The sequence below is a fragment of the Clinocottus analis genome, unplaced genomic scaffold (genome assembly GCF_023055335.1).
Source record: "Clinocottus analis isolate CAN_PGR_092001 unplaced genomic scaffold, fCliAna1.0.p SCAF_1, whole genome shotgun sequence".
Taxonomy (NCBI): domain Eukaryota; kingdom Metazoa; phylum Chordata; class Actinopteri; order Perciformes; family Cottidae; genus Clinocottus; species Clinocottus analis.
Window position 1 is genome coordinate 9956756 of NW_027175820.1, and position 22777 is coordinate 9979532.

General features: G+C 41.3%; 2 protein-coding genes across 4 annotated transcripts in view; one reads left to right on the top strand and one right to left on the bottom strand.

Moving 5' to 3' along the window:
* Positions 1-606: 606 nt before the first annotated feature.
* On the bottom strand, positions 607-16099 carry tpp2 (tripeptidyl peptidase 2). 2 transcript variants are annotated; one of them, XM_068579756.1, is made up of 29 exons: positions 15866-16099; positions 14862-14990; positions 14558-14653; positions 14216-14320; positions 13967-14091; positions 13695-13858; positions 13354-13508; positions 13185-13261; positions 12766-12893; positions 12047-12295; positions 11818-11933; positions 11549-11720; positions 11301-11458; positions 11135-11211; positions 10943-11049; positions 10380-10534; positions 10087-10203; positions 9884-9984; positions 8729-8825; positions 8484-8621; positions 8108-8352; positions 7484-7562; positions 6073-6111; positions 5483-5634; positions 5285-5381; positions 5045-5175; positions 4234-4516; positions 3873-3992; positions 607-3749 (listed from the first exon to the last, which is right to left on the bottom strand). In XM_068579756.1, the coding sequence occupies exons 1-29, from the start codon at positions 16028-16030 to the stop codon at positions 3660-3662; spliced, it is 3867 nt and encodes a 1288-aa protein (XP_068435857.1). In that variant the 5' UTR covers positions 16031-16099; the 3' UTR covers positions 607-3659. The 2 variants fall into 2 exon arrangements, with proteins under 2 accessions (XP_068435857.1, XP_068435866.1); XM_068579765.1 differs by lacking the exon at positions 6073-6111 and having other exon boundaries at positions 15866-16098.
* rasa3 (RAS p21 protein activator 3) overlaps positions 15806-22777 on the top strand; it is a 38022-nt gene continuing 31050 nt past the window's right edge. Inside the window, exons 1-3 of one of the 2 annotated variants that reach the window (XM_068579780.1) lie at positions 15806-15947; positions 17261-17344; positions 21552-21889. In XM_068579780.1, the coding sequence (XP_068435881.1) occupies positions 21835-21889 (55 nt within the window). In that variant the 5' untranslated portion in view covers positions 15806-15947; positions 17261-17344; positions 21552-21834. The remainder of the gene's footprint in view (positions 15948-17260; positions 17345-21551; positions 21890-22777) is intronic. The other variant, XM_068579791.1, reaches the window with a different exon arrangement.

Genomic DNA, 22777 nt, shown 5'->3' on the forward strand with positions numbered 1-22777 from the left:
AGTTTGTAAAGTCATTTAAATTAGTTTTACCCTACAATAGTTCAACTTTAAGAACATTTAACCTGCATTACAGGTTTCCTTTTGTAGGGTTTCTTTTGTCTACACTGTCATCGAGGTCTAAGACCATATTTATTACATTGTGAAGCAACATATTTAGCTCGAAAAGATCAAACCTGTTGCATAAGGTTCATGAGAATCAAATCAATTGTGTCATTGTGGAGATGAACAAATTACTTAATTAATCAACATCTTTTTAGTCATTTTTAAGAACAAATGCCAAACATTTAATGGTTTTAGCTTCTCAAATGTGCAGATCTAATGCTTTTCTAATTATAAAGAATTGATTATTGAAAATAATCACAAGATTAATTGATCAAATTAAAACTTTCTTTGCTTGTCTTCATCGGTTACTGAAATGTCCTGTTATTGTTGGCATGTGAATTGTATTTAAACATTTCCATTTAATACAGTAAAAAAAAAAAATCAGTTTACATTGTCCTTTAATTTCTGGACAAAATCTTGCCCGACTATTACAATTGCAGAATAAAATGAAGAGTAACGAAGCAATGAAAGATAAAACCATTCACTCAAAGACGAGAAAAAAAATTAAAATTCTTCCAAATCATTTTTATTCAGTGTTTTCCTTGTTTGTGACATGTGACCACAAAATAGTGTGACTGTTTGGGTCTTTTCAACATCGAGGAAGAATGGGTATAAAATAATACTAGGAGCATACAACCTTATCTCATAACATTCTGTAAAATATTGGCATTTACTAGTTTTTATGACTACAAATATAAACACTCAACATCCAGAAGAAGCAACAGATAGAGAGAAGTCTGTTTGGTGACAGAAACGGACGGTACAGTCCGGTGGTGAAAGTTAAGGCCATTTTCGGAGAGACTGTTATTGGCAACGCTTGCTGTAGACATCTGCCTGAACCAAACCCCAGACGCAGGAAAAGAGAAGAAAAAACAAAAAAAGACGAAGACACAGGAGTGAAGAGAAAATGCAGAAAGTAAAGACGATGAGCACAAATTCTGACAAACCCCACTGACTCCAGTGCAGCCGTGCACACCTGGAGAAGCCTGCGCTGAGGCTGCTGCAGAAAGTGCGTGCAAGTCAACTTCTAATAACAGAAACGCAAGGTGTCCTCAAAGGATCTGCTGTGTATGTACAGTTAACAGTCAGCCCAGAAAAGATTGTCTACTCCTGTGAGGCCGAGAGGCCTCGGCTTTTACATTCTTATGCATGCATCTTCCACTTGTGAGGACTTAAAACACAATTTAGAAAAGTTACATGGAGAGTGGTTCTCAAGCTGGGGAGGTTTGAGGGCAATTCCTTCTTATATTCAACATGTGATGATTCGCTTGATAATGTTCAGCCTTTGTGCTTCTCTAAACCAACTAGTCCTTCTTTGGTAAAACTACGGATCAAATGTTTTGTTTTACAGAATAAGCAGAAAAGGTTGAGAATCACACTTGTGAAAGATAAAAGGTTCAGATGTAGTTTGTATCTTCAGCATGATCCTCATTTGCTCTGGCGCTGAAAACAAACCGCCTCATTTTTTTTCATGAATCAGGTGAGATGTTTAAAAAAGTTCCACGTCAGTGTTTTTGCAAGTTTTAGATCAACTAAAAATCATGTTAATCTTGAAGTTAACAGATGTAAGCAGCGCATTCTTCCCACCATGCTGTAGAGCCACTATTCAGACGAAAAGGTGTAGAAAGTCTTTTGTGACTCCGAAGTTGTCGTGTCAAAAAATATCACTGCGGTATTGATTTGTTTTGACTTGTGGTAGGATTTCAATGCAAAAATCGGCAAAGTTGTATAATTTAGCCAAGTGAACATCAAGTCTGCATTTATTTTGATTTTAAAAAGATGATTGAGGCATTAGTTTCAAGAGCCTTCAATGCAGACTTGGTGTTTACTGTGGACGTCTTAAGTCTCTCAATTTTATGTCGATAGAAAAATCTATTAAAGAAATTCTAAAAACGCATGTAAAATGGTCAGCTGTAATGTGATGTGTAGTAAATCAAATAAAACACTTCAAAAGGGACACTGACATTGTCCTTTTAAAGTGAATAAGGTTAATATGGTAAGTATCTAAAGAAAAAACTAAAGCATGCTTTAACCCTCCAGTTGGCTATCATTTCAGTTCTGCAGGGAGCAAATGTTCATGTACACAAAAAATGCTCACAAGTAACACACCAAGTCTTTTACAAACACACAAACACACACTCATGGATTATCGCCAGAATCTTGTTTGGGATTGAAAACCCTCTCAAATTGAAACAAACTAAAAATCTCCTTCCAAATAAAACTATTGTTTTTTCTTACATCCTAGAAGACATGCATATATGCAAAAAACACCAATTTGAATAATATTTGTATTATATATCTATTGCATCTTAATATTTTTAAGTGTGTATGTACATTACTTTATGATACTGTGTACAAATGCAACATTTTAAATGCTGCAAGAGAGACTTCTAAAACTCAGTAAACATCCTTCCGCTGCCCGCAACTGCATTGCTTACGTTAGTGAGGTCTGTTATGATGGTTTTGTCAAATGTGCTGCTCAGGTTACTGCTGTATGGAAGGTGGCCGATGCCTCTGGAGGTAAACCAAAGCCGAGACAAAGTGTGTGTGTGGCTTCCTGTTACCCGACACAGGCTGGCATACAGTGCACAGGCCCCTCATACAGCAGATATGAGCTGTGAAGCCACATTTGACAGCAAAGGCTGATGAGTGAAATGACTGCAACAGGCCGAGTGTCAACTCGCACTGTTTTTCATCCATCAGGGGGAAAGAAGAAAGAAGTTAAGGTACATGTAGGAAGGCACCTCAATACTGTGGTGTGTATGAATCAGAGTCTTAAAAAGGCAGACAAGACAAAACATTAACTTTATCAACCCGGCCGGAACAATTGGAGAAAAAAAAAAATCAAGTTCTGTCTCCCTTTTAAGTCAGGGACCAGGCAGCCTCTGTGTGGCCCCCATATCCAAACATTATGCAGCAGCAAGTCCTCCAGTCTTGTCACTGAAGTATCATAACGGTCAGTTGGGAGTTTTTCTGCCGTCAATTTGTTTGTGTGAGTTGATGGGGTCACAGTTTGTTTTTGAGGGTTTTTTTTTTTTTTAGACTAGGGATGCATCCCTAGAGTCCACACTGGCCCTTTTACAGTATTTACACAAGAGAATGGGGTTATTGTGAAGTGGAGTCCAGACAGCTGTGGATGAGCGGGGATGTGAAAGCTTCCGAAAATGTAGATGACACCAAAATAAAAGGACAACACCCAACGAAGAAAGTACTGAGCCACACATGCTGTCAAGAGTTTGAAGCGTTAAAAAACAAACTTAAAACAGAATTATGTGTTGTTTTTCAGTCGATGGCATTCAAATGAACCGTTGTGTCACGTGGTCTACAGAGCTGTGATGTGCAACAAGACATTTAAAAACATAACGAACAGATCCCTTCCCGCCGAATATGGTGTGAGGTGCCTCCAAACAGTTCAACTCTGCGTTATCCTTAATTTTGGTGTCCACCTACATCTACATTTGAAAACCCAAATGCATAGATCATGTGACCCTGAGGGACATGATATCAAATTAGCCATGTATGGCCATGCTTGCTCATGCGTGCATGTGCGTCTGTGCCTAGAATGATGTGTATTCTGCGGGGTACATGACAGGGAGCCAGTTCTCACTGAAGGTGGCACAGTGTGTCCATTGGAGGTGTCGCATGAGCTGGAAAACAAAATAAACAGGAAGTAATTCAAAGGGAACCAAGCGGACATTCATCTTTGGAGAGTATGCAGCTAAAAATCTCTAGTACATATGCTGAACAGATTGTCGTCGCCGCTCTCATACCTGAATGCAGTTCTTCATGTTGTCTTTGCTGGGCTTCTCCTCCACCATCTTTGAGGCGTATTTTAAGGCTCGGCCATACATCTTGTTCACAAGAGCGTGTTTGTATGAAAACATCAACACCTGAGCAGTGAAGAAAACAAAACAAAATATGAGCTCAACGTTTATTGAAAGTATATAAAGTAGCTAGTTTGATGGAGACATGCAGTAAGGCGATAAGTTTCCATTTTCAGTAGGAACCAGTGAAGGGAAGTCAGAAGAGATGGACACATTGTCGTTTTTCAATCTCACATGGCAGATAACCACATCAGAATACTGAGTAACTAATGTAACTGACCTAATTTTCTAAAAACATCCGGCTCACCTTGGAGTCGGTTAGCTCCGCCCACTTCTGCACCTCCCAAAACACATCTGTCAGAGCTAAAATCACGCTGTGCATGGTGTCGTCAGAACTGCTGGCGACCGGTTCCCCAATCTCCACCTCCTCCTCTGCTGCTGCTGCTGCTGCTGCTGGTGGTGGTGATGGTCCCGTGGAGACAGAAGCAGCGCCGTCCTGCGGCACCGGGGGCAGCAGGAGCTGGTCGGCCAGAGCGCAGCCCTTTCTACACAGAGCGTCCAGCAGAGACGACTTCTGCTTCTCCATGTCGCTGAAATGTAGACGTTGAAGACAGGTCGGCATTAAGACCTTGAGCTGCAGCAATTCTGATTTGGGGGGGATCTAGTTAGGGGTTAACCAAGGTTAGCCACCTTGTTTGTCTAACATTAGCCAACACAATCTACCATGGCTGTACTAACAAAAACTTTGGGTTGCATTTAATAGTTAGGGTATGTGTTCATCGCTTAATAATTCAACTTTTCCCCTGCCATTTCTTCTTTTAAAAGCCACACAGGGTTCCTTCAAGAAAAGTACAAACTATTTTAATCATGAGATGAGTCGGGATCTTAGTGGCTTACTACCTCGGCAAAACAATTTCTACTGTATCTATGGGTTCAGGCTCCACACTGAAAAAATGTAAAATTGTTAAATATCCCAGGTCTGTAATTGTCAATGCAGTCAAAGACTTGTAATGTACCAACATTAATAGAAAGGAAGAATCGTAACAATATTCATATTTCCCCTATTGATGTGTGTGTGTGTGTGTGTGTGTGTGTGTGCGTGCGTGCGTGCATCATACGTCTTGATAGAGGCGGCATCGGGCCGAGGGTCCGTCTTCAGAGTGAGGTAAACTGCCAAGGCCGTCTGGTCAATGTGGGATATGACGATGTCGGCTGCTGACGCCACCTCTCTGAGACGTTTTACACGTTCCTAAAAAAATAAGCATGAAGAAAGGAATGTGAGCAGAGAGAATTTCATAGTTTGGACTTCAACTTCTAGAGCTGAATGATGAAATGCTGTTCCTGGTATGTACCGTTACCTTTTCAGAGTCCAGCTGGTGCAGTCTTTGCACATGCAGCGGGAGGTAATCGAGGTAGTTGTCCCTCAGTTCATCATAGATGGCACTAGAGTCCAACCTGAACAGCAAAGAGAGAACATGATGAATGGTTAAATGAGAAATAAAAAGGAAAAGCAAGCAATGTGTTGCTGAGCAAAACCAAAGAGCTTCTGTGCCCACTTTGTCATCCACTGGATCTTTAAGTCTCTCATTGCTTCAGCAAACTCCTCCTTCACGTCTTTCTCTTTGTCCCCCTCCTTGTCCTTCTCCTTCCCTCCGTTCTTTGATTTGTTGGGAGCAGGAATCAAGTGGTAAACGACTGGCACAATATCCTGTATGAATACAAAAAAAGAAAGAAAAAGAAATAGTTTAGTCAAAAAATAATAACCAATAGAGTCAATAAAATCCATCACCTCTTCTGCTACCTGTATTCTCACTCTCTTCTTTATAATGTCCTACGACTCACAACTTTTCTGGGTATCTCCCTTTTAAATCAGTTAAGAAAAATACCTTTCAATACCCAGCTATATAAGCTTAAATTAGTGTGCATTATCAATTGATGTTGATATTATTCATTTTAACTGACCACCAGAAAAAAAACACCCATTACAACTAGCCAGTTGCATACTTCAATACAGCAATGATGACATACTTCGACATAATTAATGAAGATATAACAAATCCCATCTGAAGGTAAGGAATAAGCCATATCCTGATGGTAGGAGAGCAGTGGACGCTCTGTTGTACAGTGTTTCTAGCTCATCCAGTACCTTTTTAAACTTCCCTTGTCGTTTTGCAGAGGCCTGCCCCTGGTGGTCAGAATAACACACAGTAAGAGAGAGACAACACAAACACACCAAAAAGGATTCCCTCTTTCTTCATGTTTTTTTTTTTTATCTTACACCCTCACTCAGAGTCAGATTTTAATCCACCTACCTGTTACACTTTAATAAATGCTACGGTGGTAAACAGTGGGGTAATCCGAGCTCAGATTTCTATCTTGTGCCTACGTCTAACAAATCTGATGGACTTGCATATGCATATTCGCTCAGAACTGAAAACTACAGAAAAATATGATGTGGTTTCACAGTGAATCTTTGACTTCAAGACAGTCAAATCCCTATGTGTGTGTGAGAGACTCAAACATTTAAACATCCTCAGGAATGCAATGTGAAATAACAATATCAAAAAAACTAACCACTCATTTGTAAATGGGTGCTGCATTTTGATAAGATATTTGCATTAGATCCGAGTCGGGCTAGTTCAGCCAAAGACACACAGAGCCCTTAAAACAAAAAGTGATTCAGCCGTGTGCAGAGACAAAACCCTCTAGCATAGTGAAGAGGAGCACCTGCATCCAATAGAGATAGTAAGAATAAGCTCCAGAAATTAAACATTTGTGATTGTGCTGCACAAATCCCAGTGAGTATTACATTTTTGTTATAATATTTTAAGTAAATATTTTAATCAAGTAAATTTAGAAAAATAAGCAGCACATACCAGCTGTGTTAATAAAGAAGCCACGTCATTTTCTTTTGTGTAATTTAGTGAACCCGTTGCAAAGTCATTTTCTTTTTCATTCTTTTATCCTTCCCATTTTTAAATTGTTAAAACAAAACAAGGTCTAGAAGACATTGGCTGGCTAACAGATTGACAACTCATTTTGATCATGTGAGCAACTAAAACATTCATACTAATCTGCAATCTAATGACCCAGTAAATCACCCGATCCAGTGTCTTTAAATCTGTCAGAGGTGATGGAATGAGCAACATCAAATTGTGTTTGACTAGTAGCAGAAGCATGGACAAAGGCAGAAAACGGCAACAAATTTAAGAAGCAACACACCAGAGTCAGATCAGTGCTAAAGATGATGACAGACATGATAAACCCTTGGAAAAGGAGAAGCAACAAGCATTGGAGGTCTTCACTCCTGATCCTCAAGACAACAAGTACATGACATACAAATGAGCACTTAATCAGATCAAACAAAAAAATGAGCACACTGGTCAACATATCCAGATAGGCTATGTACTCTATTGTAATTTGTTATGTGTTCACACAATGTGAACAGTTCCCTCATTTGAGGAGGAGACTGAAAACTAGCATGACTTTAGATCCAGAGGAGCAGGACTGACTATTGCTCTGGAGGATGAAAGGAACAACAAATAAAGGCCACTCACTGCTTTCTTGCCAAACTCGCTCTTGGGCACAACCAGAGAGCCTGAAAGATAGCATCCCGGACTCGTCCCCTTTGGGATCCTGAAAAAAGAAAGTGGGAGAAAGACCACAAACGAGAGAAAAAAGATGGGAACGTTAGACTAAATTGGATCGCAATATATTTTCAAAGCAAACATGAACTTCTCCAGCAGTGCGTCGACCTTTGAACAGCCCGCCCTTAAGTATTTTGAGGTTTAATGCTTTTGATGAAGGGTACTTATACAGAAGATATTGAGAAACAGAGTACAAATAACTAAAGTTGAACTCTGAGCACAAGCTTGATTCTACAACTTTAGCAATAAGAAGGCACAACCTCACATTTATTGGCCCCTGATGATTGTAAGTGTGAAAGAATCTACAGCTGTCACAAATGTTTTTTCCTCAGTGCTATTGTGCCATAGAGGCCTAAATATGTACTGATACAAAAATACTCTTTGCATTTCTGTAATGTCTCTGCTGTTCTGTGATCAGGTAACAATCATCCCAATCGTGTTTAGCTGACAGATTAATGAGAATGTTTTGTTTGTGGGTGGCAAGTCCCTCTATAAGATGATACAATACAAATGGAGAGTCCCAAATCGACTCACTTGTCGTCAGGCAGGGCTGTGACGTAGAAGGGTTGCGTGGCACCTGGGCACAAGGTGAGAGAGTTTGCCTTCTTCTTTGCCATGAGGGCAGCACGGTGTGACTCGTAGACATCTAGACTGAGCGTGGTGGACAGACGATGAGAAACCACAAATGGTAGGTCCTTGAGGCGCTCCAGTTCGCTGGACTGCTCATGACGGACCTGCAGACGCACATTGTAGTCCCCCTTTTCCAGCTTCAGAGAATACTGAAGAAGAAAAACATACAGAAGGGAGTTGTGTTGAATGTGAAAAATGCACCAACTAAAGATACGAGACATCTGGCGAATCAAAAAAAAAAAGTATCTCAGAGGCAAGTCTTAAATGTGGCTCAATGTACCTGGTGTGGATAAGCGTCACCTGACCCCAATAGTCTCTTGTTCTGATCAAACAGCATCCAGAGCTGGCTGTCAAACTCAGACTCATACAGCAGCTCACACAGCATGGGACAGCTGGGGGTGACCTCTCCACTTTTAGGCTGAGGACAGAGCAAAAATAAAAATAAAAAAAATGTACATGTATGGAAAACAAAGCTAAAAATATAAAAAAAATCTCTGCATTTTCCTCTCAAGTGCTGATGAGTACCTGGTGAAAGCTGTAGGAGAGGACAATCTCGTAGAGTTGTCTGTTGTTAGGCAGAACGTCCCTCAATCCCAGGGCTTTTATCTTTGAATTTAAGGGTCTAGAACAACAAGGATCATACAATGAACTGCACGGCCAGTGACACTGTTGCAAGAAGCCACCTAAAACAATTAATTGGATGTTCCCTCAAAATCATTAATGAGGGTCAAGCATGTTTTATTGACCATCAATCAAACTCAAACACCAGTAGGCTACATAATGTGGAATTATTATAAGGAATGAGGCCTATTCAAGCTCAGCAATAGAGCTTGAATAAACATGACTACCTTAAACATGGCATAGGTTTTGTTAATGTGTGTGAGGGCTGTCAACGAATATACAAAATTTGAATATATATTCAAATAGTTGTTAAAAACCGAATTTAGAATGTTAATATCGAAATGTAAAAAAAAAAAAAAAAAAAAAAGGATTTTGAAGAATAACTATTGTGAATCTGGCCACCCCCGCCTCAGCCGCGATGAAATGTCCTCATTTCCACAAACTCAAATCTGGTCACCCTGACCTGCGTGGAAGATGGCAGAAAGTGCAACATGATATTCGTCACGAGAGGAGGTGGCAAGGTGCTCAGTGTTGCCCAAAGCTCAAAATGCTTGTATTTGAAGGATAATTATTGTGTATCAGGCAACACTGAGATTGGTTGACCAATGACAGTTCTCTCTACAGTCAGAGCTTGCGCAAGAAGGTGAAACGTAAGATACCGTTTCAAAACTTGTACGGGCGTAATAACTAGTTTGTGAAAGACTCAGAGAAACACAAATATCCAACGAGGCAAAGTCCTGGACGTTTTTGGAATCCCTGCCGGACGCATTTTTTAGGTCTCGAAAAGAGGACATGTCCGGGGAAAAGAGGACGTCTGGTCACTTTGTGTAGGTAATATGTTGTTAAATATGTTTAAACTTAAATAAATTACCTATACAAGTAGTTATGTCTTGTTGTATTCATTTGTCCCATTATTGAAGTGCCTAATGCGCAACCAGAAAGTCGAATATATTCGAATATATGTGTTTTTTTAAAGAGAATAATCAAACATTTTTTACAGCCCTAATGTGTGTGTGTGTGTGTGTGTGTGTGTGTGTGTGTGTGTGTGTGTGTGTGTACCTGAGAGGCTGAACCCAAGACTTGAGGGTGATAGTTGGAGACACCTCCTCGTACCTCAGAGGCGACGTCACATCAAAACTCGTCACTCCCTCTGAAGCATGCTGCGGAGAGACAAATGACAGTTACCAACAAAAAAAATGTTACTGTCTCAGTTGAAATTTACTTGTCTGTGTTGCTAATCTGTAAGATTGTTCTCTTCTCACTATGTGCAGGGGTGAAGGGGAAGTGTTGAGTCCATGGAACGAGATGCTGTAGTCCACTGTGACGTCACCCAGGCTCGCCCACCAGCGTGCAATGCAAAACTCAACTATCTTTCCTGACTGGGGAGGAGATAGGAAATAAGCAGATATTAATCCACCCTTATAATATTTTCGTAAGTGTGCATCTATAAAATTAAGTAACTTTGATTCCAGGTACTGTTTATTTTTAAAAGAAGATTTTCTCATGTGCAAAATCCCACTCAATTAATTGGATATTATGAATTAATTATACGTACCAGCACAGGGAAAGCCTCAGTGAGTGAGCCTCTTTCCAACAGTGAGGAAAACTTGTAGAATTCATTCGCTCTGTATGCTTTCTGTTTGACCAGATGCACCGCATGGAGGACAAACTTTGACGACACGTCACCCGAATGAGAGGTCAGTGTGATCTCTGCAGGAAAAACACAGGGTCAGAGGTCAGAAACAGCAGAGCAAAGAGAAAAGAGAATTCAGATGACGATAAGAGGAGGAAAAGCCATATCGATCTCTACGAAGAAAAAAAAACATGTGTAAGTTCAAGTCACATTTCTCTTACTTGACTTGTAGGTTGTATGATAACACTGATGGATTTAAATGTTTTTCCCCAATGTAATATTGCACTTGTTATCAACAATAAATCAATTTGACACTGACGTTCCGTCACCTAGGCACGAGGGTAATAACCAAAGTGTGAATGCAGTCCAGAAAATTCACTTCCCAAATTAATCAAATCTAATACAATTCACTTTACTTCAGTTGGATGATAGATAAAATACAAATCAAAATGTGAAGTACTTCCTCAAGCACATAAGGTACTGACCTGCCCAGGAAGCTCCCTGAGGTACAGTGATGAAGTGGCGTTTGATCTGGCCTGGTCTGAAGTGGACGTCTGGGAAACACACCTCCTGATTACGACTATCTGTCACTCTGTCACACGAAAGAGAGCGTGCTGTCAGACACATTAAAACCTCTTAAAAAGTGTGACCAAAAAAAAAAAGATGTAAGAACCTACTTGGCCGGGATGATGACAGTGATTGGGACCCTGAATAGGGGGCCACAGCTAGGTGCTGCTGTATCATACCCACAGACCTAAACATAAAAAGGACATGTTCAAAGTGACCAGAAACATACATAGACTCAGAAACTAATCTTTTCATCCTACTCTTTTCAGTCCCTACCTCTGTGTAGTGCACTCCCTCTCTCAATCCCACAGGATCGATGCGGACGTTCACGTGACGACACTGGTTCATCAGCTCTAGATGGGAGGGGCACTGAACCCACGCGGCGGTACATGTGAGCGCCAAGTGGAGCTGCAAGGAGATTCGCTCTGAGTTTCCTGCAGTGGACATTAAAAGAAGACAGATTATGTAAAAGATGAAAAACACTTAATTAAAAAGCTGTGTATATGTCTAAGTATGAACAGTACCTGTGTTCTCCGGGAAGATGGGTTCAATTCCTACTCCGTGATCTGAGGGGGCAAGAATATGGGCTGGGTCCCTGAGGTAGATGCCTCTCTGTGATCCCACACTTACTGAGAAACCAATGTGGCTTGTGGGTAAAGTGGCATGTTGAGTGAGGTAGTCTAATGCCTTGTCCACCTGAGAGGAAGAAAGGGAGTAGGTTACTCGATGGCACACAGGAACATGGCTGAATCGTTAAATAAAAATGATAGAACATGCTCAGACTAAGAATTACCTGGATTATTCCATGACCCTGTGCAAACACCTCGATGTCATCAAGCTTCAGAGCCGTGTGCTCTAGCGCCCTCCTTACCGCAGGAACAGAGGCATGGATCCCGCTCTGCTTCAGTCCTTTGAAAGAAAAGAAAAACATCACACACAAATCAGAGACACTCTCCAGATCTGCACTTCCACACATGCAGTACATTCCCTTGTCTAGTATACGTCAGTGAGCCTTGACGCACCTGAGAGGATTAGCGCGATGCCGCCGCAGGCATTCGGAGATGACATAGATGTGCCGTTCATCAGCTGGGTTCCCCGAAGAGTCCAGTTGGGTACAGAGGCAATGGCTCCGCCAGGAGCACTGATGCTGACACCCAGGGCTCCGTCTGTGCAGGGGCCCCTGGACGACCAGGTGTACTGATTGGGAGGCAGCTTCTCCCTCAGGGAATACTCTGCCACCATCATGTCTGGAGTTACATATGCGCCAACTCCTACGGAGAGAAGGGAGCAGGATTATAGCAGCATGTAAAGAAAATTAACACATTAATTTTAAGCCTACACAATGTTTGTTTCTTTTACAGTGGTTGCAATTGAAATTTCCATGATAAAACATACAAATAATTATTTTAACATCACAATGAATACCAACGATTCCGACAGCTTATGTGTTCACAGCAGCCCACTGCTCCAAAATTGCTAAAGATGGGTTAAATGCAGAGAGACAAATATTCATATATGAATTTAAAATTATGTAATATGGCAAATGTAATAAAGTTTACCTTTTTATAGCATTCCTGCTGTGAAAAATACACAGCCATCTAGACTGAAGCAAGCAGTATTTAATCATTAACTAATATACTACACTATTAACTGTAGCACATGTCTGTTACATGGCTACATGCATTTGTTTTCCAGAAAATGTTTGTGTTCTACATTGTGCATAATTAATATATATATATACCTATGACAGTGCTGGTGGTTCCCCCCGGGCAGCCAACAGTGGAGAGACACGGGCCGTTGTTTCCTGCACTTGAAACGAATATGACATTGTGCTTCTGCACAGCCTCATTGATCACCTCACAAATCCTCCTGAAAGACAAATTGACATAAAATCAGACAGTGTTGTGGCGCCCCTCCCCACTCTGCATCATTCTTTTAGTCTTTCATCTTGAACACCTTTGCAGGACGCATGACAAACATCCATGCATGGCTTTCATTCCGGACTTGCACACTATGAATTGTGTTTACTGCAATATAATAAATTGTGTTGGTTTTTACTATAACCGTGTCACATTCCCTGAGCCAGATTGTGACAGTCTGCAACAATGTCATTTGTATGCAATAAACCCATACAATCACACCATTTGTTGTGATACTTACCCCGTGTTTGGCCAGTGGGTGGCTTCGCCGTAGCTATAGTTCACCAGGTCACACTTGTAGTTGATTACTTCAATCATCTTTAAGTGACAAGAAAAAGAAAGACAAATTTAAAGGGTTGGGAGGAAAAAATTAAGCAAACTGCTCATCTACATTTGTCTCATCAATATACCGCGCGGATGAGTCCTGTGCCTGTTTCCATGGTGCTGAGGCGGGTGTCCCCAATCTTCAGAGCCAGGATTTGGGCACCGGGAGCCACACCGTTTCGTTCAGGTTCCTCTGGGAAGTAACCGGCTGCAATGCTCGCCACATGTGTCCCATGAGCCCCTTCAAAAGCACACAAACAAGTTAAACTGGAGAACACACTGTGGACATCTATATATGATGCAGCCTTTACAGGTGAACATGCAACCACCTCCTGTCACACTGAACAGCTTTTTGTGTTAACTAACTGAATCATATAAAGACTTCCTTTCAGAGGAGATAGATCATATGCGTTTTGGGATACCTTACCGCCACTAGTGACAATGCAGAGTGTGTTTCCCTCATCGTAAATATTAACAGAGTAGTTAAGCATCTCGGCATTTCCCAACGTGGCATACTCTTGCGTGTCTCTGTAGGAGCTAAGCACAGTACTGTGGGACAGCTCTCCATTCTCTAAAGTATCGACTACAGCCCTGAGGATAACAAACAAGAGGAGAACAAACAAGAATATAAATATCCTGTTAGTAACAAAAGTAGAAAAAAAAAACATGCATGAAGACGGAAAAAAAATTATGGCTTGCCTCCATGTGACGCCATCGTGCCAAAGCACACAGTCATATACAGGACCAGGATCGCTGTACTTCTTTTCTAATGACGCCAGCAACTCAGACTGACTCTGCAGCTCTTCCTTCTGCAACTTCTCCACCTGGGAGAGAAGAGACAGGAGGTAAAGATAGTAGAGAATGATTCGGAAACACCACATTAACATGAATAGCAACTGCATGCAAACACTGACGGGTTTATAAAGAACTGAGGTTTGTAAATCTGACCTGTGATGGTGTTGGGTGAGAGAGGTCAAACTCTTCTGTCTTACGAGAGACCTCAGCTAGTGCTGATCGGTGTGGAGGGTCCCATGTCTTTTCCTTTCGCTCTTTCTTGTTGACAAAAGCACAACAAAAGTAACATAAAACATCCACAGAGAATAGCAATCTAATTAATTTGCATTCGTTTTATCTACAGGACAACATATATTTGTGTTTTACTACTCTGGAACAAACCTATATAAAAGTAGTTAAACTACAAGGGAGAGAGGCTATCGGTGCAAAACCACAATGTTGTAAAAATCAAACCCAGGACAGACTGAGTACAGCAATAATGTCCTATCTTCCTACCTGTATTCTTTCTTTTAGAGCCTTAGGGAAGAACTCATAGCCATTTTTAACTCCAATGTGATACTTCCCTGACGGATTGACCCAGGCAGGAGGAATCTGGAAGACATAAAAAGACACAGACAATATGAAGAAGGAAATATAAAGTGTAGGTCTAATAGTACAGTTATGTATAATTAGATCTAAAAATAGACCACAGAGATTTAATTTCAGATGTAAGACAATACCTGCAATGGAACCGTTCCTACGTGACAGCTATTACTCATTTTGTTTTGTTTTCATGATTAGTTTTGGGGTGTCTACTGACCTTAAGTGTTCTACCGGAGAGGCCAGCGATGGTCCCATCTTTCGGCTCCGTCACCGTGGCCATGTTCACGTCACCGCTGCCCGTTGTGTCGATGATGTCCACAATTTTTGGCTTCCCCTCAGTTGTGACCTAAAGAAGCAGCAATAAAAAGGGCAATCAGTAATTAATTACGAAGTTCAGCCTGAAAAGGACACATAGCACTCACATAGCACCCTGATCAGGTGTGTGTGTGTGTGTGTGTGTGTGTGTGTGTGTGTGTGTGTGTACATGCACACACAGAGGGGGAGAGGGAGGGAGGGGGAGAGAGAGAACTTGAACGTAAAAGACTACAAACCATAACATTAGAAATGAATACACTTCGAATGGGTTGCCCTCCTTATACATATTTGTTGACAGACACTGGAGAGGTCAGATTGTGCCGTTTTAAGCACAACTGAAGGAAAGTGACGTGTGATTGAAACGAGCCGGTCGACCTTAGTTTAGTGTCACGACATGCCAAAGGCACGCACGTACATATATGGAAATGACTAACGTTAGATCCCGGTGTGACTTGGCACTAACGTAAACAGCGTTTAATTAATACACGTAAAGGCTCACTAACCGGCCGTATGTCATTATTGCTGCTATTAACGGGGTCGCCCGAAGGCACCTCGGTGACCAACGGAAACCATCGCGGAGATTGACGGGCAACAGAAGCGGACACATTCAGCTGTTAGCTGCCGGGCTAGCGTGCTAACCTTTACCGTTCATGTTAGTGGTTGTTCATTATGTCTCACACCGAAGCAGGATACAGTACTTTCTGTCAATGACTTGTTTATTTGGTTGTCATGAACAGCAATGAAGCGAAATGCCATAACGCCAGTTAGTGTGAGCGTGTGTAGCTTAATTAGTCTAACTTAGCTCAGTTAGCCGTTGGGTGGCCGTGTATTAAAATGAACGAATGGGGCCTTTAGCATCGCTAGCTTGCACCACCTAGCTAGTAGCCAACTGCCGGTCCGATTTACCTGCATGCCAGGGGCCCCAGGGTCCACGCCGGTGTCGAGGATGGCGATGAGCACCCCCCGGCCATCGTACTCAGGGAACCTGGTGAGATAAGACGCAGCGCCGGTTTCTTTTTTGGGGAGCAGCCCGTGGAAGGGGAACGGTTCTTCGGTAGAATGAGCAGCCATGGTCAAAAGGGCGACAATGAAAACAAAGCGGTGAAATGGGGAAGAGTGCGACAGGCAGAGTAAGAAGGACTGGGAGAAGAGCCGTTTAAAGGGGCAGTGCGAGCCACATGTCTCTGCAACCTTTGTGTAGCAGCTCTTTATCCTGGATTTTTTTTATATGTGACAGCCCAAAGTTCACCTTGTGCCAGCTTGATCAAAATGCATTGTTATAATATTATTCACAAAACTAAAGCAACAGAGGGTGTGTTTGATCAAAGTCTTGGGCCACATGTCAATATCTGGGCTTCTCAAGCTGTAGCCACAGGGACCACTAGTCCCTTTCACCTGTTTCTGTCCAGTTCTTAAGTAATTCAAGTTTGGTTAATTTGCCCAAGGATTACTCCAGCAGTTACAATGACATTTGATCTTGAAAAGTTAGTCAATAGTATAACAACACAAAGAAACATCCAGTTACATAATCTCAACGCAGTGCAGAGATGCTGGTTCATTACGACTGACTTAAAGTTTGAAGTCTTACCCCTTGCCTAACACACAAATATAATAGATGAAAACATTTAAATTAATCTACTATACAGCAGAATTCTGAAGGCTAGCTATATTAACTTAATTATGTGAGACTGTCTTTTGAATTAGACGAGGCAGGGAAATTTAGGACTGGCATAAAACCACAGATCAGTCTAAAATATCTTTATGACTATTGTCTCCATCCTCTTGAAGTTGGGGTCACTGGTCCATAGTGCACACTAGGTGGTGGTATAGTGATAGCTGTGGCTTTGCTGCTGTGAGTCACACACTGTTCTCTTTGCTCTCAAGGGCTTACTAAACTTAACTAAAGTAATGAATTGCTTCTACTGCAGTTCAAAATGTATGGTTTTAGACCATATTTAGGAATGGTATAATGGACATTATTGTCTAAAGATTTAACCCTTCAAACAAGATTATCTATACAAGTCTTTCTTCAAACATTCATCGTTTGAAGAGTAGCTGCTTGCACTAATCAAATGCCTTTTGGGGGGAGTTGCATGCATTTGATGTATGCAGTTATTTCCCCTCATTACCAATCAGAGACTGTGGCAGATGAACAAAAGCTTGTGTTTTTGTATGTTTGGATTTCTGGTTTATCTGAAAAGATGGAGAAAGGACTGTACACACATCTGCATATGTAACATATGTACTATTAACTAGCCTACAGCCTATGATTTCTCCTTTTTGTGTTTTTTCGAGATGCAGCGTTGAGAATGGTGGATTGTGTGCTGTGGAAACAATCGACTAAAAACAAACAAGTCTGATCAACTAAGGAGATTCTGCAAATATGTGAGTTGGAAATATTAGCAATACAGGTGATCTTTCCACTAACCAGATTACATTCATTCTTCTAAGATTTGATTCATTTACTATTCATCAAGATTTTATTAGTTTTTCCGCCATCTGTTCAGAACTCAGAACTCCCTGTCTCTTTCACATATACCATATCTATTCACATGTGTACACTTTATGTACCACACAAAAATGAAGAACAAGCCCCGGTTGAGAGAGTTGGTTGTAAGTGTGCAGTTATTTTAAGTGTGCCAACGCCCTCAGTCGCTGCTTTGGTGGCTGGCTTGTTCATAATAAAACAACAATGAGCATCCTTTCACTAATCTGCTTAGAGTCAGTATCTGCCTTCTCTTCCTCTTTCTGTCAATGACCCTGCATTGTCACATGTACCCAAACAAACATATGCAAACACTTGCACACACTGTTTGATGCCAAGCTCGCACTTATTTGGATATTCTCGTTCACTTTTTTTTTTTATTGTTGCAAGTGATAAGTTAGACTTTCGAAATTGCAGGGCCTTTTTTCTGTTTCTCTGTTTTACAGCATTAGCACTCATACACACCCTTTACAGTCACACATGCAGGCTTGTGGTGGTTTACCACAGGGCGTAGCCGCTTGAGCTAAACTAAAATGAATGCACGTCAGTAACATAAAAGCATTATTTCTCTATGTGATGCTGCGCACACAGTTACAAAAGAACAGTATTCTCCACCTCGCATTTTTGCAGATATGATACTACTTTGGTTGCTATGGTATGATAGTGGCAACCCTTGAATCCTGCATTGTCTTCTACGCTGAATTGACTGCCATTACATCTGTGCATGCAAATGTATGGTCCAGAGGAGAGTTTGCGGCTTACCTGCGGGGCTAAATAGACTTTGAATTAAGGTAGAGCCAAAATCACTCTTCCATGTTGCCATGAGCTGCACAAACGTGCAGCTGGCAGGATGTGGCCAACATAAAAGACCTACATTGTTACTGTTTTCCCCTGTGCTAAGGTCATGCATACACCATGGTTAAGTCTATGGAAGTTGCCAATACATTTTAGAGAGGCACACAAAATAGATTAACTGTGCCACTGATATGCAGGCACAATAAGCACATTCAGCCAATGGTGGGAAAGGTATTCAGATACTTTACTGTAGTATAAGTGGGATACATGCATTTAAAAAATATATTCATGGGAAATGTTAGCATCGAAATATGTTAAAATGACCACAAAAAAAGTTATTCTCCACAATTCAGTTTTTATTTTTGTTACTTTTTTGTAATCCTTGCTGTTTTTTGTGAAATATTGAATAATGTTCTTTTTTTTGGCCTTGTCAAATTATTTAACTGAAAGCATGTGAGAAGTTTAACGGGAAGATCTGTCTTTGGTGGCACTGCAGACAACTCAAGAGAACTTCTGAATTGTACCAATAGGCCCCAACTGGAAAATGCTTAGCAGTCTGTCGTCAGTTACTTTGCACAACCGATGATCTGAATCTGCAAAGTGACTCAAAGGCAAAGCTGAATGTGTCAAACGATGAAGTAGAGTAAAAAGTACAATGAATCCTTCTGAAATGTACTGGAGTAGAAGTAGAAGTGGCATACAATATAAATGTACTTGACTAAAACTGAATTCCTTGCTCTACTGCATTCAGTTAGCTTTAGTGCACGTCAAGATTGTTGTTATTGTGCGGAGACATGTCATTTTTCTTTAAAAGGAGACTCCAACAGGGTGATGGCAGCACCGGGACACACAGCCTAATTAGATTTAGAGCTGTTCTCAAGGAGTCAGCTAATCCTAACACTTCAGCTGGCAGAGGGAAGCGCTGCAGCTAATCGTTCCTTTTGGTGGAGAGACTGTCCGACTGTTCTTACAGTCCCACATCTCTGCTGGGTTGGGCTCAGCCAGCTGGGTTTTCAGAGTGCTCCTGACCAGAGTCGGGCTATTTTGAGGAGTGTGGTCATGGTGATCTCAGAGGCGTGGTCCAATAGGCTCAAGTGTGGGCTGATGATGATCCTGTGTCTTTCACCTGAATGGATGTTAAACCCTTTCCAGACTGCCCTCCCACCGAGCAAACCAGCACCATGTCCATTTTTCCATCTGCTAAATTTGGCTCGAGATCAGTGTCATCCGGAAAACAGGGACAAATGAATTATTTACAGGTTATTGCTGACTTGTTTTGCTTTTAAGAACAATTCTCTTTTGGCTCTAAAATCACTTTGTTTCCATGAGATCATTTTGTCTATCGTCAAGATAGTTTGATAAGAGATTGGTGGTGAGAAAAGGGGGCTTATTGACCATGACATTTACGAAAAATTCGCACAAACTGCAAACCTTGAAAATAAGTTGTTGTTTTAAGGCTCACTCCTGTTATCCATTAACAGAGATTTTTTTTGTTTGTTTGAAACACAACACTTCACCAAAAGGAAAACATACATTTGTGTCTCTTTTATGTAATTTTACGGCCACACTTTACTCGGAAAACCAAAAATCCCAAAATTTTGATGGGTGACATATTGATCAATTTAGTTTATTCTCCAGAGGCCAACTTTAAATGCCATTGTGCTGCACTTTTTTAAAGCATATACTTGAACATGTCCTGAGTTTGGCAGTGGCCGTAATATACAGCAGTTGAGATGCGAGTGAGGCTAATCCTTAGTCGTTTACAGCCTGCAAAGCTCAGCTCAAGTGAACAGCAATAGATCATTTGTGCAACAGAAATACCAGTTTAAAGCTGTTTTGTAGTTGTTGTTTCGCATCTGCAGTCTATTTGATGTAGGAAACAATCTGGAGAGATGCAGTTAAGTCAGACCTAGTGCTGCTGCATGTGGGGCCCATAAAGGGGAGTAACACTGAACAGCCACAGAAGATGCATCATTGATGTTCAGACCTCAAGCTACAAATAAAACGCTGATGGAAATTAGGATGGTGACCCAGCTATGCCAGCAGCAGTGGCGGCCGGCCAATAAAGGGCCATGGCGCCACCGAAAAATAATAATAATTATTAATATTATTAATTATAACATTTATAATATTATTAATACCTTATACAAAGTGGTCAATATTTGTGTTTTTGAGCTATGAAATATACCTGGTACTATTTGTAAAATAGGATATATGTGCAAATTATATGCTTTTCCTGCTTGTCCTCTCCGCCCATGCACTTCTCAGCTACCCCCGTGCACGTCTCTGCTGCACCGTGCACGTGCTGGGCCAGATCAATTTGGCCCCAGGAAGACAGGTCTAATAAGCAGTTTAGCTAATCACTGATTAAATATATAAATAAGTGACATACAATTCATCCAATCAGCGCCCCTAAAAATGATCCGCCCTGGGGCCACTCGTCTCTCCTGTTTTAAAATGAGGTGCTTTTATTTTGAAGGCGGCTCGCAGAGTTTAAAAGGAAGTCGCATTCTGTACTGATTTAATGTTGAAGAGCTACGGAAAATATGGTTAATTTTGTATACAAATTTGAAACAGCAACGGTATTAGCACTCCCCAGAAGAGGCACAAGGTTAGTTAAAGTTGTAATAAATATGTACATTTTAAGGAGATTTGCATAAGGTTGGCTCTAAGTGTGTATGCTATTAATGCAAACGAGGAGTAAGCTTACATAATTATCGTTTTTGTGCATTTGTACACGGCTCTTACATTGATTTCGGAAATTTATCAATACATTTGAAATCATCAGAGTCAAGTGTGTGTGTGTGCGTGTGTGTGTGTGTGTGTGTGTGTGTGTGTGTGTGTGTGTGTGTGTGTGTGTGTATATATATATATATATATATATATATATATATATATATATATATATATATATATATATATACACACACACACACATATATTTATAAATTTAATGATTTGAATTTATTATATACCTATTCTGGCATACTGTAAATGAATTGAGAAAATATGTTAGTTCGGAAATATGACAACTCTTATCTTGTTCTCACTTTCAGTATTTTGTCGAGAGTCGAGACCAACGAAGTGGCACTTTTAATCGCAGCTGCTTTTGCCGGGGTTTTAAGAGTGGAGTTGTTTTTGTGATAAAAATTGCATGCATTTCTGCTATACACTTAAATCATGTTTATGTTATTGGTAAGTTGCCACAATTTGTATTTGTCCTTTTCTCTTTTCCATCATTATTATAACATGACAAGGAGAGTGGGAGGCAGTCTTCAGTTTCCTCAATGACGGCGCTTCCTCTCCTCCTAGTGGCACGGATCACCCTCCATACACATGTGTGGGCGGTGTTGTGTGGAGCCACACCCCCACTGGCGCTGCTGCGGCTGCTGCTGCGGGACTGAAGCTGAATCTGCCCGCTTGTTCCCAACCAGCCAGCAGAAGCGGACATCGCGACCGGAGTGTATGATCACTGTCCGGAGAGCATAGATGTGCAAAACCCCTGGATTATCCGTGCGCCGGAGAGGCCAGAATCGACCACCGCGGGGGACCGTCTTCTTCTAGTCGTGAAAAGGGAAAGAGCCACGGGGAAAGCATGGCGGTAGAAGAGGAAGGTCTCCGGGTTTTCCAGAGCGTTAAAATAAAAATAGGTAAGAAGAAAAAAAAAAAAAAATCCCTACCCCCAGTCTGAGCGCCTCAATGGATGGGTCCATGCTAACGGGCCATGCAGGCAGGCAGGCGGGAGGGGGTGGGGGGGACTCGAGAAGGGGAGGGGGGGGTACAGATCTGTCTCGTTCCTGCTGTTATTGTAATTCAAATCACACGCTTTCCTCTCAGCGCTGTAAATCGCAAATTCTAAAAAAAAAAAAAAAAAGAAAGAAAAAAGAAATACAAAAAAGTAACATAATCGAGAGATTCAAAGCCTTGTGGGAATTTGGCAGCTGGCATAGGAATCCAAATCATGTGTGTTCGGGGACAACATATGGAGACTTGAACTGCTGGGTGATATTCAGCAGACTGTGCGACATAAAGGCTCCGCAGCTGCACATATCCAGATGCAAATACACCTATATTACACTGTAGCTACTGCCACCCATTCATGTTATTGCAGCCCCCCACTCCCCCCCCCCCCCCCCCCTCCTGGGGACAGCCGTATGCTTAACTGTCTAGCTATTGATTGTTAACCCAGATTTCTATTTTTAGATATTTAGCTGGTCTCCAATGAGTACCCCTGGTTTGTGGGAGGCATGTGGTTCCTGCATATCTGAGGAGGCTGAGTACATTTTGAGATGCAGGATTTAGTGGAGAGGACTGTGTTTTTGCTATTCAGAGATTGTCGTGCCTGTACAAGAAGTTGATCTTCTTAATTTAGTTTTTCCTTGTTAACTGAAGTAATTGGATAATTGACACTGCAACCACTTGTATCTCATGGATTACTGGACATGGATAATGAGACATACTAGTAATATCAAACAGGAGGGAGAAATCACCATACCCTAAAGCTTACTTTGAAGGCTCTCTTAAATTTGTACAGTATT

Coding starts and splice junctions, on each gene's coding strand:
- tpp2 (XM_068579756.1), bottom strand. CDS start 16,030: ATGGCTGCTCATTCTACCGAAGAACCGTTCCCCTTCCACGGGCTGCTC. Junction 9,985..10,086: donor CCCCTTCACCCCTGCACATA/GTGAGAAGAGAA, acceptor GTCTCTCCGCAG/CATGCTTCAGAGGGAGTGAC. Junction 6,112..7,483: donor GCGAGTTTGGCAAGAAAGCA/GTGAGTGGCCTT, acceptor TCTGACCACCAG/GGGCAGGCCTCTGCAAAACG.